Raw genomic sequence first — 14,234 nt, forward strand, 5'->3', positions numbered from 1 at the left:
AGGCCCTTTCTACAGAATCATGAACGTGTCCAGAAAACAAAAATGGCAAACGTCAATGTCTTGGTATTTATGTCAAATCCTGTCCCAGCTGTTGGGAATTTCTGCCTTAGAAGCAGCGCTCACTCTGCTTGTCTGAGGCACAGTCAGCATCACATTACACCTTATTCAGACACTGGAAAGGTGCTGCTTCCAGGGGTTATTCTCGAACATCTGCAGTGCATGGCCACAAGAGTTACAGAGAGATGTTGGGTGCCACAGAGATGTAGAAGTTCAGCTCAGACAGCAGCTCCCATCCCAGCTGCACTGGCAATGACACAGTGCAGGGATGTAGCAGTGCCCAGCATCACATGGGGCTTTCCATCAGGGGCTCCTATAGAACTTCGTAGGGGAGGTCTGCTGCAACCTTCCTGTTACAGAGCAGGAACCAGAAACATGGTAATAAAGTGATTTGCTCTGCTGACAGGGGACTGGCAAACACATCAATGAAGCTGCAGTCCAAGACTTGACCCACAACATGGGGAGTACGCAACAGAAACTAAGATACCTTGCTCAATAGCACACAGGACTCCCAAGAGATAAACAGCTTAGTAACCCAAAAGCAAGCTCCACATTCAGCAAGGCAACAAGATTATAAGATTCAGCAGTAAGTCCAAATACAGAGGGCAGTGGGCTCCCAAATGACTGAGGGATGGGGATTGCATAACTCATGATGTACCACCACCCCAAACTGCAAAGCTGCTAAGGGTAAGGGTAAAGGAGCAATAATAAAGAGAGCAGGGGGGAAGTGTGTCACAATTTACTAAGATAGATAACTGTGACAGAGTGAGTTGCAGTTGTGCCACAACTAACAGTCTAACTGTATCTGCACTCTGAAGTGCATGGGAATCCAAAAGAAAGGAAAAGAAGGGAAAGGAACACACAACGCGAAGTAGGTGAATATTTTTATTTTCAGAACATGCTAAATTTGACTTAGAACTTCAGATCATTTCCTGCCATAGATCATCAAGGAAAGGGTGGGGAGGATACACCCACATTATCTTGTCAGGGACCTTTCCATGCAGATGTCAGGTGGAGCTCTATGGTTTTGCATGGCTTTTTTTATAACACAGTCATTTCAAGCCAATCCCCTGGCTGAGAGCAGATGTTACATTCCTGGCTGCAGGTCTTTTGCAGGTCAAGGACCTCCAGAAGCACAGAAAGCACTCACATGTCCTTTGGCCATTATGGCTCCTTTCCCAAGGTGAAGCTGTTACTGACAATGGATACACACAGTTCTGTTCTCTCTCTATGGATCGGATTTCTCATGTTTTAGTAAAAGTCATGAATGGTTTCACTGCACTTGGCTCTTAGTGATGGCATCTAATCAAAGATACAGGTTGTTGGTGTCGCAGCCCAGGATCATCAGGATGCTCTGCTACAGCAATCTGCCTGCACCAGAAACCATCTTGCTTAGAGACCTACTGCTGTGGAAAGCTTCTGAAGACCAAGGCATGTTCTAGTCACACATTCTACTGTATTTTCCAAGTTGTGACTTTGCACAGTTCAGGTTTCCACTGCAGAGAAGAGTGCATGGGCAGAGCAGGCTGAAAGCTGCAGTTCTAAGGCAATTAGTCTGCACATCACAGGTGCAGCTCCAGCCTTTCCTAACTGGCCCAGGTAGGGCTGTTAAGCTTAGTTTGAAAAGGGCAGGAGAAACTATGCAGAAAAGATGCCTTCCTCACACTTTTTAATGGCAATTTTGTGGATGTCAGATCTTGTGAAATAGTAGCTTTTTTTTTTTTTTAAACTGATTTAATCTCAACTACACACATGTAAACTTGGAGTACATCCACTGATTTCATCAAAGCTGTTACTCCAGATTTCAGAGCTGAGCCCAGATAAAAATCCAGATGCATACATAACAGTACAGAGAAAAGTTGCCTATAAGTACCCTGTCAAAGCATGGAAGAAACACTGCCCAGTTCAGGGGCTGCTAATGCAACAAAAGAGATTATCTCAAAACTATACTGAGACCAGAAAATGCACTTGGCTTTGACATTTCACCCCAGAGGCTCTTTCCGGGCTGCAAAGCTCCTTCTTGACTTCCAGCAGCCATTTAAGATGACTCCCTTTCCCTCCCTAAAAACCAACCCTCACTTTCCAGCTGCTCTGAAGCAAGTTTAACCCTTGCATTCATGACTCAAAGTAAGTGCATACTCTACTGCTGCCCCTCAGAGAGCAGGGAGTGCAGCCTTGAGAAAGACTGTGTCTGCTGCCAAGTCCAAATGCTGAACACAAACATTTGATTATCTCAGTTTTATAGTTCCTCACAAGCTTCCTAGCCCCAGCTCCACACATTACCTGGCAAAACACACTTTACGTGCTCCCAACCCCAGCCATTCCAGCTCTGCAGCCTAAGCAGAGGAAATACAGTGAGAGGAAGAGCCAAAGTCAGCTGAAATGCAGGGCCTTTGCTGCAGGGGAAAAGGCAGTTCATCCCTGTTTAAACTCATCTGCTCTGCTCACACTTCTCTAATGGAGAGTAATTGATTGCAAAAAGCACGCTTGTCATGCCCTGTGGGCTCTCCTGCCTCACTACAGCAGTCAGATGTGGAAAGGAGTGCTGGCAAAATAAGCATGGCCAGGGTGGTTCTTTCTGCCCCAAAAATCACTCTGAGGCAATGCAGGTCCAGTGATGAGCTGTGCTGGCAAAGATGTTGTTTTATGAAAAATGTCACCTTTTTCAAGGCTGGAGCTGTTTGGGCCAGGATAAAATCTGGACATTTAGAAAAAATGTTTTCATGTGGAAAAATAGTGCATTTGTATGAGCATGCTAGCGTGCACTTGGGCCATAAAATCATAGAATCATTAAGTTTGGAAACGATCGCCAAGATCATCAAGTTCAACATCTGACCAAACAAAAACCTTTCCTGAAACACCCAGAAAAGCCAGAAACTCAGAAGCTGGGGCACTTCCTGCAAACTGGATCACCTGGGCTCAAACCACTGTGCCACATCATGCTCAAAGCTGGGGATGCAGTGGATGGATGTGTAGAGTTTTGAGTTTAAGGTCCCCAAAATTCCCCAGCCATAAAAACCCATGTGCTGATCTGGAGTAACCACTGGTCCGTATGTTTTCCAGAAATTTTGAGAAGTTTACTTTGTACTGCCAAGCTTACAGCTGGATCAAGACTTTCCCTCACACCCAGTAGAAGGCTAGCCTAAATTCAGCAAGCTACCAGCTGGCTAATTTGACAAGAGTGCAGGCATGGGCCTAGATCAGGTCTGGATTAAACTGCCACCACCAAGTGATCCAGCAGGGTGTAGATCAGCACTAACTATTCTGAAAAAATACTGGTGTGTGGCAGATGAACCTTGATGCCCCAACACCCAGATGAGTGTGTGTGTGTCCCCCAAAGAGGCAATTCTGGGCCACTCCACCCAGTTGTCCATTTCTGTTGTACATCACCTTTAGACTGTAAAGTCCATCTTGGGTTGGAGAAGTACTTTTTTTCCAACCTTTTTATCTTAAGTTTCACCATAGTCAGTACCCTTTGGCAAAAAGTTTTATGGTTAACTAAAATGTTGTATTTTTAGTAGCAAAATGTTCTACGAAAACTTTCTCAACTAGACGTACTACAAGGGAAAAACCTGTTGTAACAGTCTTGTTTTGGATTAAATGCCCAAAGGCAAGGATAATGCAGGATGTGTCTCTGTCACATGCAGCCAGCAACATTCACTATTTATCTCTGCTTCTTCCCTGGTACTGAGTTTTGGGGACAATGGGAAAAGCTTTTTTGAATAGCCTGTCTCTCAGTAATGATGATATGGAATTGATATACTTTTTCTTGGTTACTAGAGATTTTAAAAGACTTCAGGAACACTATCAAGGTATAACATCTAAGATAGAAAAGAAAACCTATTGGAAAAAAAACCCCTTATCACTCACAAATATCAGTGTGAGAACCAAGGAACTGGCAGCATACCTGACTTACTACTGAGTCTGCTAAATAAAATGCCAAATTTTCACTGGAATTAAGCAGGTTTTTCCTGGAATAAAGTCTGCAGGTGGTAATACAAAGGCATAAAGAATCATAAATGATGGCAAAATACATCTAATTTGGAAAGGTACCTTATGACTTAGTGTTGAGACTTTGTCATTGGCTCTAAATTAAAAGCAATGTAGGTCTGTATTAAAGACACTTAGACATGATCAGCTAAGTCATCAAAATGATTTACCTCTGTGAGCAATGTGGTGTGTAGGCAGAACGTGATGCAAATAGAAAAAATGCAGGAACTCTTGCTTATTAGAGAGAAGAGATGGACTAGAAAGGAATGATTTTGCTAACCCTTGAATGCCTATTCAACATTTGGACACATTTCCCTTCCCTTCCTTCCTTCCTGCATGTCATGTGATAAACAAACCCTCTTCCTCAGAGTCACTGGGTCCCAGATTTCACTTCCAACAGATTTCTATCTGAAATATTTACAGGTAATACAAAACCCTTTGAGGTTTTTGATTACTATATGAATTACGGAAAGAAAACATTCTATAAATGAAAAATCTACTATTATTCCATTGGGTTTCCACCGAAATTTCCCAAAAAATTATATACTTGGGAAGGGTCTATATGCTACAGTTTTAAATATTGTTATAACTTCTGAAATTCTATAGCAGGGACATAATTTCCCATTCAATTCCATTGCAAGTCTCCAAAAACTTGATGCAAGAGTATTTTCTGTTAAATTTCACCAGGCATCTTCTTAAGGCCAAAGTATTCTCTTGCAAACAAGATTCCTCTTTTAATCAACATGACCAAGTAGATTACTTCCACAAGATGACATTAGCTTATTTTATTATTATTATTTTTAAGGACAATATCTTTACCTATCTGTGTAATTTTCAAGAGCAGAGTAAATGCATTTGAAGGTCTTCCTTTAACTGAATCTATCACAATGAAACCAGAAATCTTTCCAGTATAGCCATTAACACCCATAACTTCACACAAATGTAACTTTTTCCTGAATCAATTGCACATGTCCAGAATGCAACACATCTCTCCACAGCATATTTTAAATTCAGTTAAAAATAATGCAATACTGCAGTCTAGGCCAAACGCACCATGAGCTGATCTTCTTCAGCTTTGCAGAATCATTTCCATTTTTATTCCTACGTCTTTATTGCCTTTTGCCAAAATATATGGCACTGGTATCTCAGCATTTCTTGCCTGCCTTCACAGAGGATGGCTGCTTTGATTTCTCCTGAAAGTGTTTAAAAGTTGGATTTGATGATCTTTGAGGTCTCTTCTAACCCGGTTGATTCTATGACTATGAATATGGATGAGGGAAGCCTTCCAAAGCCAGGACCTTAAGTCTGGGTACACACCTGCAAGGTAGCTGCTCACAGCATTTAACCTTCTTGCAAGCAATTGTTTCTCATTAATTAGTGAGAATTCTCTCTGTCCCCTTCTGAAGGGCAGAGTGGAGTTATTATCCCTGTTTCATCGATAGGGAAGCAGAACTGGAGTCAATGGCTCCAGCAGAAGTCCCAACCATCTCGCCCTCCAGCCATGAGCCATTCTGCAGACTGCTGCTGAAACTCTGGAGCAGTGACAAGCATCCCTCAAGGCAAACAGGAACCCAGCTGGGGCTGGGGGTTGGCTCACTGCCATCACTTAATACCCTCCCTGTGCCCTCAGGTCTGCAGCTGAATTACAGGGAATATAATCCAGTTTGCTTCTTTTGAACTTTGCCTGCTACATGGCCCTCACAAGAACAGCAGCAGCAGAGTACGGCAATGAAATCATGTTTGTTTTAAGTAAATGGAATAGGTGTAACTTGGATTCCATATACAAATCCCAAAAGAACTGTAGACTTAACTTGAAAACTGGCAAAAAGCTCAATTATATTGCTGAACTGAGATCAGGGAGAAGATAAACTGACTCCATGGAGCCAATGGGACTTTCACTGCTGACTTCACTGGGGTCAGTGTTTGACTTCAATTGAAAAGAGAAGCTTCTTCTGCAAATCAGATGATCCCTTACAGGATCTGATCTAATATTGAAGGAATTCTGAAAGGCAAACAGAAATTCAGGTGGCAAAGGAATATGAAAACAGACCACCACCCCATCACAGAGCTGGTCTTGAAGAAAATAAAGATAATGTAGAGAGCATGATATGCTCCCAGAAAAGAGAAGCACCAGTAAGTCCCATCCTCAAGTGACTGCCTTGTAAGAAATGAGGACTTCTGCTTAACAATTATCGGGTTTATAAAAGTTACAGATGATTCCACTACCTAAAAGGTTCTTTTGTTTTCTTCAATTACAAAAGTTAACAATGTATGGAATTACACTAATTGGAACAAATGCATTAGCCCAAAGAAGTAAAAACATACTCTATGGAAAGGCAAAAATTCATATGGTTCCTGCTTTGTTACGCCATGGGGAAAGCTTTAACATGATCATAGAATCAATCGGGTTGGAAAAGACTTCCAAGATCAAAGTCCAACCTCATCGTGGTTACTAGACCATGGCACCAAGTGCCACAATGATGTGTTAAATTCCTGAAAAATACAACTGTGTTTTTTTCAGGACCCTGGCTTTCTTGCAGATTTTGAGATAGGTGGTAAAGCAAATGCCATCCTGTATATAGCAGTGATCTCATCTCCTAGTATTGACAATTAGAGTTTCAACATCAACTCTTGATATAGAGAGGAGCTGCCAAAAATAAACCATCCCAGCAACCTGTAATTGTCTGTGCTGAGGAAGACTAACTGTGCACTCTGCAACCCACTCACTGCAATATCCATCATGGACAAGTTGCCAGAAAAATGGTGTAGGTACCACTAGATTGCCTATTGCTTTCAGCAAATTGGAAATAACCCACAGAACAATGTTTTGGTTGATTTGTTCACTCATATGAGGTTGTGAAAACGGCTTAAGTTGTCCAGCTATGATATTTTGAAGTGGGAAAAACCTCTAGTTTAAGTCTTTCACTGATCCAGCTTTTCATTGTGATGCCTCTTTGGAAAACTGTGGCCTAGAGAGTTGTATAGTGTCTGCCACCCCAAGGTAAGTATTTTGCACACACTTACCCACCTGAAACAAGATGTCCTCCTCTCATGGACAAGAAAAAAACCCACCACCAACAAAAAAATTTAAACATTGAAAGACAATATATTGTTTTCCAATTAAATTTTCCAACTTAAGAGTACTATTATTAAAAATTCTTGATTTAAACAAGTGCTTGTAACCCTCAGATGCAAAATAAATACAAGAAATATTTTCTTCAAATATTTCTGTTTAGCTAAACCCAATTATAGAAAACATTCAACCATTTTCACATAGCTTATAAGCCTCTCCCCTGGGGCATGACTGCAAACAGGAGAGGAATTGTTCCAAATACCCATCAATCCCTAGAAGGCAAGACCCAGCCATGTAATTAGACACCAAGCAAAAAGCTTCTTTCTTGCTTCTTTCTATTTACAACACCTTCTACATAAATCCTTGAGTCCTTACTTAACTCTTATTGAGAAGAAAATGCTTGACATTTTCCCCAGGTAACTACTGAGCAGCACTGAACTAGGACTTCAGGCTGTGACACACATACACAACTGTCACATCCACAAATACGCAAGTGTCACATCCATAAATATTAATAAAAGGCTATTACTTGAAACAGAGCTAGAAAAGCACCCTCCAGCATGAGTCCAAACACAGAGTTAACAGAGTTCTCTCCATCTGATTGAGGACTTTTGTCTCAATAATGCTGAATGACAACCTCTGACTTGCTAACTGAGTTTTAGAGAAGGAATGGCAAAGGATAGGAAAACAGCTTTTCAAGATGCAACATGAGAAAACTGCTAAAGGCTGTTCTAAGTAAAGAATACAAGTCCTTTCTAAAGCCATTGTAACTAAACTACCATGCTCCCAGGGGAAAAAAAAAACCACAACAAAACCACATTATTTTTGTTCTGCCATATCTTTGGCTGGAAACTGCCCACATTTCCCCATGAGCTTTCCTTTTCATGCCAGGTACCTGCCAGTCTGGGCTAAGAGCAAAAACCAAATACTGCAAGGCAGGACAGGAGTGATCTGAGCAAAGTATGAGATCCAGGGACTCTGACACAGACTTACTCTAGAGTACCCATTTAATCCTTCTGCCTCAGTTTTCCTAACTGAAAAAAATAGAGCAACCACCAATTACCTACTTTGTCAGTCATATATTTGCAAAACCCTCAGGGAGATGAAAAGCATTATACAAACTATATGCACACATGTTAACGCTGATTAATTTTCTCTGCGCAAACATAGCCTTTTTTCTTCTTCATTGCCCCTCCTCTCATTATATCAGCAGTCTCATCTGGAGGACGACGAGGAACTGCTGACGGCTGAAGTATTTTCTGCAGTTGTTCTTTCGAGATTCAGAAATGCAACCCCTCAACACAGCCCTGTGTTCAGCTGACTGTTTCCTTAATAGCTTTGCGCTTTCATGTGTTTCCTCATTTTCTGTTACATGAATTTAAAGCAATCTGATTTCCAAGTTAATTTGAAATGATGCAAGATCCATTAGTTCAGGGTATGATTTGCAAAATAACTCTGAGGGACAACTTTCACTCCCTAGACTTTCAGGTATATTCTCAGCAAATGAAAACAGGGAAAATGATGTGAATAAAGTCAGCAGGATTTGACCTAAAAAGCATGTCAGTATAGAGCAGAGCACAGGGATACAGCATAACTGCGCAAGAAGCTTGTAATAAATACAACAGCTCCTGCACAGCCTGAGTTTTACACCAATAAGCAGCCCTTTTGTGATAGCACTTACACAAATGACCATCAGAATACATATGGCTTTGCAAAAGACTATCTATAAGCATTTTTCTTAGCATCCACAATTTCTGAGGAATACAATTTAAACATTTTGTGAAATAAACCTTTTGTTTCAGTTGCCACAAAGTCGCCCAGAATGAAAAGGAGGATTTGTGCTTTGTCAGCAGCTCCACAATGGCAGTTCACATTAGATATAACAGATGCTGACTTTCTGCAACCAAGGGTATAATTGGGCTTTCTGGCTTGCAGCATCCAAGAACAACCATTTACGCTTCTGGATGGAACAAACTGCACTGGCACAAGTTGCCCAGAGAGATTGCAAAGTCTCCCTCTTTTGAGATATTCAAAACCTGTCTATACAGGGTCCTAGGCAACTGGCTCTAGGTGGTCCTGCTTGAGCAAAAAAATTGGATCAGATGATATCCCAAGGTCCTTTCCAACCTCAACCAGCCTGTGTTTCTGTGAAATGGGCAATGGTCTGGTGTGTCTTGGATGAATGGCCTCTGACTGTCACTGCAGCATCTGCTCTGGATATTGTGGAGATGTCAGAAGTAACACCTCAAAGCTGTCCTTGAGTAAATGCAATTGGAAGCACCCAGACTGCTGAAGTGACAATTATTAAGAGGCTGGAAACTGAGGAAAATTTCAGGGCACAGGCTGAGTGATGGAGAAGTGGCTGCATTTTCCTCACCCTGTTCAACAACTGCAAATCCTCCACTCTTAGATGTGTATGCAGTCAACAGCTTACAGGCGGGAACCCATGCTCATATCCACAACTGAAGCCAGCAGCATTTCAGGACAGCAATAATAGCCTTTGTATTTACTGATCAACTAATGTAGTGGGAAAGCTGAACAATACCACAATAAAAATATGACAGGTTAACTGCTCTCCTTAAGGTAAAGACATTGAACAATTCAATTTGATAATGCTACCAAGGAAAGAGAGACTTGGAGGGCAATCCTCAAGAAACCACACCTCATCTCTGTATTGAGCTGTATCAAGCACACCAAAAAATCTGCGGGGGGAAAGAAAAAAAAAAAAAAAGAGCATGGATTTTGGGTAGCCTTGCTCCTGCCAAGCAATCTGTTCTCAGCTGACTATAAAATCTCTCATGCTATCATGCAAAACTCAAAGGCAGAGAACCCACTGACTAGCAATGTAATGTCTGAAGCATTTAAAAAGGAAGAAGCAATCATGCCTGCTTTTAGAAAATGAGATGGTGGTCTCATTAGAAACAAATTCATTTGCAATAGTTACCTCGGCATGTAAAGGACTCGCTCTGCCACCACAAATCCCACCCTGAAGAAGAGGTTGCTGGCTGGGATGAATGGGAAAACCAGGAACAACAAGCCAACCAAAACTTCTTTGTGTTCCAGTTTCTGCAATAATACAAAATTAAACAAGTATCAACTAAAAAAATCCAACTTGATCCACCACTAACTTTCCCCTTTCCTTTTGAGAGTCATAAAAAAAGCAACTTAGATTAATGTTTGATATGTTTTTCATTTAAAAGAAATTATTCCAAGACACTGTTCTTAGAAACTTATACACGGTGCATCTAACATGCCCAGAAACTGCACAAACACTACCCACGGTGTCTATTATTACTCTTGGTATCTTTTCCAAGGTCAGCTCTACTGTATGCATGGCATAGCTAGTACTTAAAATATCTCCTATATTGGTAATATGTAAGTATAGAATATTGTGAATGTATATGTTAGCATGTCTGTGACAGTGTGACTGTGTGTAAATACACAAACGTATCACATACACACAGGCTGCTTCAATCCTAAATGTTTATCACAGAGAAAAAGCTGTTCAATCACTCAAATTTTGTGTAAAGAAAACTAGCCCCAAATGACACATTAATGCAGTCACTTTATCCCTTTCAAGAAAATATCTACACTTGAAACGATGGTTTCACACACAAGGTCTCCATACTCATACAGAGTCAGAAATCTGAGACATGCTGTAGGTTAAAATTAATGTTTTTCACTTGAGCTCAGCCAATGCCCTTCACTGTGCACACTTTTATGTTGGGTTGCTCTTGGAGGAGAAATGGAATTACCACATGCAACTCAAAACAAGTGTGATCTGCTCAACTGACACAAGCAGCTTGAGATGCCACAATAAGCCATGGCCACTGATCCTGCCCCAAGCCTTCTCAGGCAAGTTGGGCTTCACATTTAGCTCCACCCCAAGAAGGTGAATCAGCTCTTGCCTTCTGTTGATGATCTCAAAGGACATCAGGCTAACAGAAGCGTAGTTTTAGGAATGTTCAATTAGCCAGGCAGACAACTGTGCTTTCCTGCCCACAACACTGCCCCTCACCAGCCATCAAGAGAAGCTTTGTCACACTTAGAAAGAGATGCAACCAGATTCACATAATGGTTGCAGCACTTTCTAATTGTTGTGGGCAATTTCTCAACTTTGGAAAGCAATTGACTTCTCTCTTTGCTGGAGGGAACTAAATTTATAAACACTGAACAAGGTTTCTGAGTAGAGAACAGAGCTCGATCTATGATGCAGGGCCACACAGTACAACCTGTCTTGCTTTGGCATGGCTGCAGATTGCAACACCAGTCACCACTGGTCTAGACAGTGGCTGAAATTCAGAAGTCCTACTATAAAAATACATTCATCCTACTCTATGGGCAAGACAATGAGCATTTTCTATGGGTACTGAATGCAAGGGTACATGTCAGGGGGCTCTGATGTCACTTTAGAGGAGCTGAACCATAGGATCACAAAGAAGTACACTTGTTTCTGCTGGCTCAAAGAGGAAACATGAGGAAGAAAGAGAAGTAGCATTCAGATCTCCAGAGTTCTCTATCAAGATCTGCTTTAAACAGCACCTCAGTTATCTCTGGCACTTCTATTATCTACTTTTTCAAGGTCTTGAAACCACAGTTACTAGTGCCTTCTTGCAGTCACAACAGCACCTAAAATACATTATTCTCAGAGCTGAAACTGATGAGCAGAGGTGCCTGGTAATGGTCATTTTGGCTTGTAAATACAACAGAAAATTGAATAGGGAAAAAAAAATGAATTAAAAATTATTCCTCAACACTGAATGCAAAATTATCAGTCCTAGCTCAAGTCCAACTTCCCTCCCACCCAGCTCCAGGATATATACCCTGTTTCTCTCTTGCCATTTGACACTCCCTTCCCACCCTGTCTGACCTAGTTATAGTGCCCATTTGCTGCCACCACTCTACCCCAGGGGTTTGAGTACAATGACCCACAGGCACAAAGGAGTACACTGCTAAGGCATAAAATGTTCTCTGTCCCCAAGATATGCACTTGCTTTCAAATAAACCACCTATCAAATATTTCTCCAGCTGTTGTTCATTAAATTAATAATTGGGAAAACAACCTCTAGTTAAACATCTCTAGGAAGGACACGGTGTTATTCAATGCTGCAGCACTGCAGATAAGCAAAGGAAACTGAATGCCAGAGAAAGGCAAATAAAACTTGTACATCAAACGGGAAAGAAGAAAATGTGGGAATTAGCTCAGCTGAAGGAGAAAATGTATTGCATGCCCTTTTTCTCCCCATGAGCCACACCTCTAGGCTAATGCCATTGAGGGCTGCCAGCTCAGTCCTTTGGGCAGGGCTCAGAGCCAGGAGCTGAGCTCTCACAAACTACAGAGCAGCAGAACCTTCCACAGTGCTACTTATTTCTGAAGCAAAAGAATATCTGGCAGTGCCCTTTTCAAAGAATTCCATTCAGGCAGAGGCTTTTTTGTGAAGAGCTGGTGCTTGAAGACCAGGCTTCAACTGGTTTTGTGCTACACGTGGTCCTGCCTGTGAGCCAGCAGGTCAAACTGCTGAGCTCATGTTGTGGTCATTCCAAAGCTCAGGTTGGGTTTCTCTCCTCTGCCCAGCAATTAATCTCTCCAAAATTTGTTCAGGCACTTTGTGTATTTGACATCTTGGCCCTGTGGCTGGGTCGTGCATGGGAGGAGAGGCTGGGAGAGTCCCCAGGCAGGGCAGGACAAATAGATGAGGTTGCTGGGCATCTGCAACTCATCTGTGACAATCTGGATGCAGCCTCTAGCCCAAGCAAGTTCTAAATGACTGGCTGCCCATAGTTTGAAATTCATACTGGAAGACAAAGCTACCCTATTGACAGACAGATCTTATTTCTCATTTCCCTAAGCAGTTTTTACTGACCACTTGGATGCTGACAAAACTGGCCTTTGCCCTGAACTGAGAGGGGCGTGTTCTATCCCAGCCTTGCAAGGACTGGAGGCACAGCAACAACATCTGTCCCTGCCTTTCCAGCAAGGGCTAACATCTGCCAACCCAGGCAGCTCAGAGAAAACAGAAGAAAGGAGAGAAATGCAACCACAATGTGTGGAAAGGATTGTATGTACCACAGGTGATAGCTATAGACAGCTAAAAGCACAAGTCTCATAGGACACCACGTTCTCCTTCATCCTTTTCCCTATAAAAGTTTACTTACAACTCACCTTTTACTTCCCTTCTCCCTGGAGGGACTGATAGATTTATAAATGAGTAGGCAAGCAGGACAGAATGGCACAAGAACCACGGATAGCTGTACCGTAGGGTCGCAGGAACAGAGAGCAGCAGGAACTCCCATCCAACACAAGCCATAGGAGATACCCTCCACATGTTTTTTAAATAAAACAGCTATATATAGCCCATTATATTTTTCAGGCAAAGAAATAAAAGAAATATTAGGACCATTTACTTGGTGTAACTACTCTGGTCATAGAGCTTGAGGTGTCAGAATCAGTATCTTTCAGGTGCCCAGAGCAGTAGTAAAAGCTTTCAATGAGTAATAGGAAATTTTGTCTTCCTTTTTCCTTAAAATAATAAAAAAAAAAGCTAGGACTAGAAATTATAGATCACTCATTTTACAGAGAGACATTTTCTCTTCTCTTAAAGGTAGTGCTTTCTTTTGGAAATGGCAAACTTATCTTCCTGTCACAGAGGTCTCTGGGGAGGTATGGGTAAAAAAAAGCACCTTTGAATTAACCTTAGAATGTTTTCTTTGGTTAAAGACAAGCCAACTTCAAAACAAAGTAACATTCCTTATAGTAAATAGTTGGTGGTAGGGAGGAGTTTTCAAATTCACATCTAACTCACTAAAATTAGGCCTTCATTATATCGTAACAAGAACAAACCAACAAACCAAACCAAAACCTTTTTTTTAACTTACTTTGCATAGACTTCTCAAAGAACTAAGGAACACTACTTCTCCCAAAGGCAATGAAAAAAAAAAAAAGTGTCATGCCATCTCAAAATATCAAAGAATCACTCCAAGGTCAAAAATAATCAATACAGCAAAAAATCTCAAAAACTGAGAGAGGATGATCCTTCTTCAGTTTATTCCTAACATCCATTTGTGCAAACCCTTAGTGCAGCCTGCACACAAACCTAATGCATGTATTCCTGCT

General features: G+C 41.5%; 1 protein-coding gene across 1 annotated transcript in view; it reads right to left on the reverse strand.

The window, feature by feature from the left end:
- LOC103804284 (transmembrane and TPR repeat-containing protein 1-like) overlaps positions 1–14,234 on the reverse strand; it is a gene marked incomplete at its 3' end in the record, with an annotated part of 41,560 nt that overhangs the window by 9,956 nt on the left and 17,370 nt on the right. Inside the window, exon 4 of the mRNA XM_009076887.1 lies at positions 10,065–10,186. Coding sequence (XP_009075135.1) covers positions 10,065–10,186 — 122 coding nt within the window. The remainder of the gene's footprint in view (positions 1–10,064; positions 10,187–14,234) is intronic.

Source organism: Acanthisitta chloris, unplaced genomic scaffold (assembly GCF_000695815.1).
Source record: "Acanthisitta chloris isolate BGI_N310 unplaced genomic scaffold, ASM69581v1 scaffold2296, whole genome shotgun sequence".
NCBI classification, from domain to species: Eukaryota; Metazoa; Chordata; class Aves; order Passeriformes; family Acanthisittidae; genus Acanthisitta; species Acanthisitta chloris.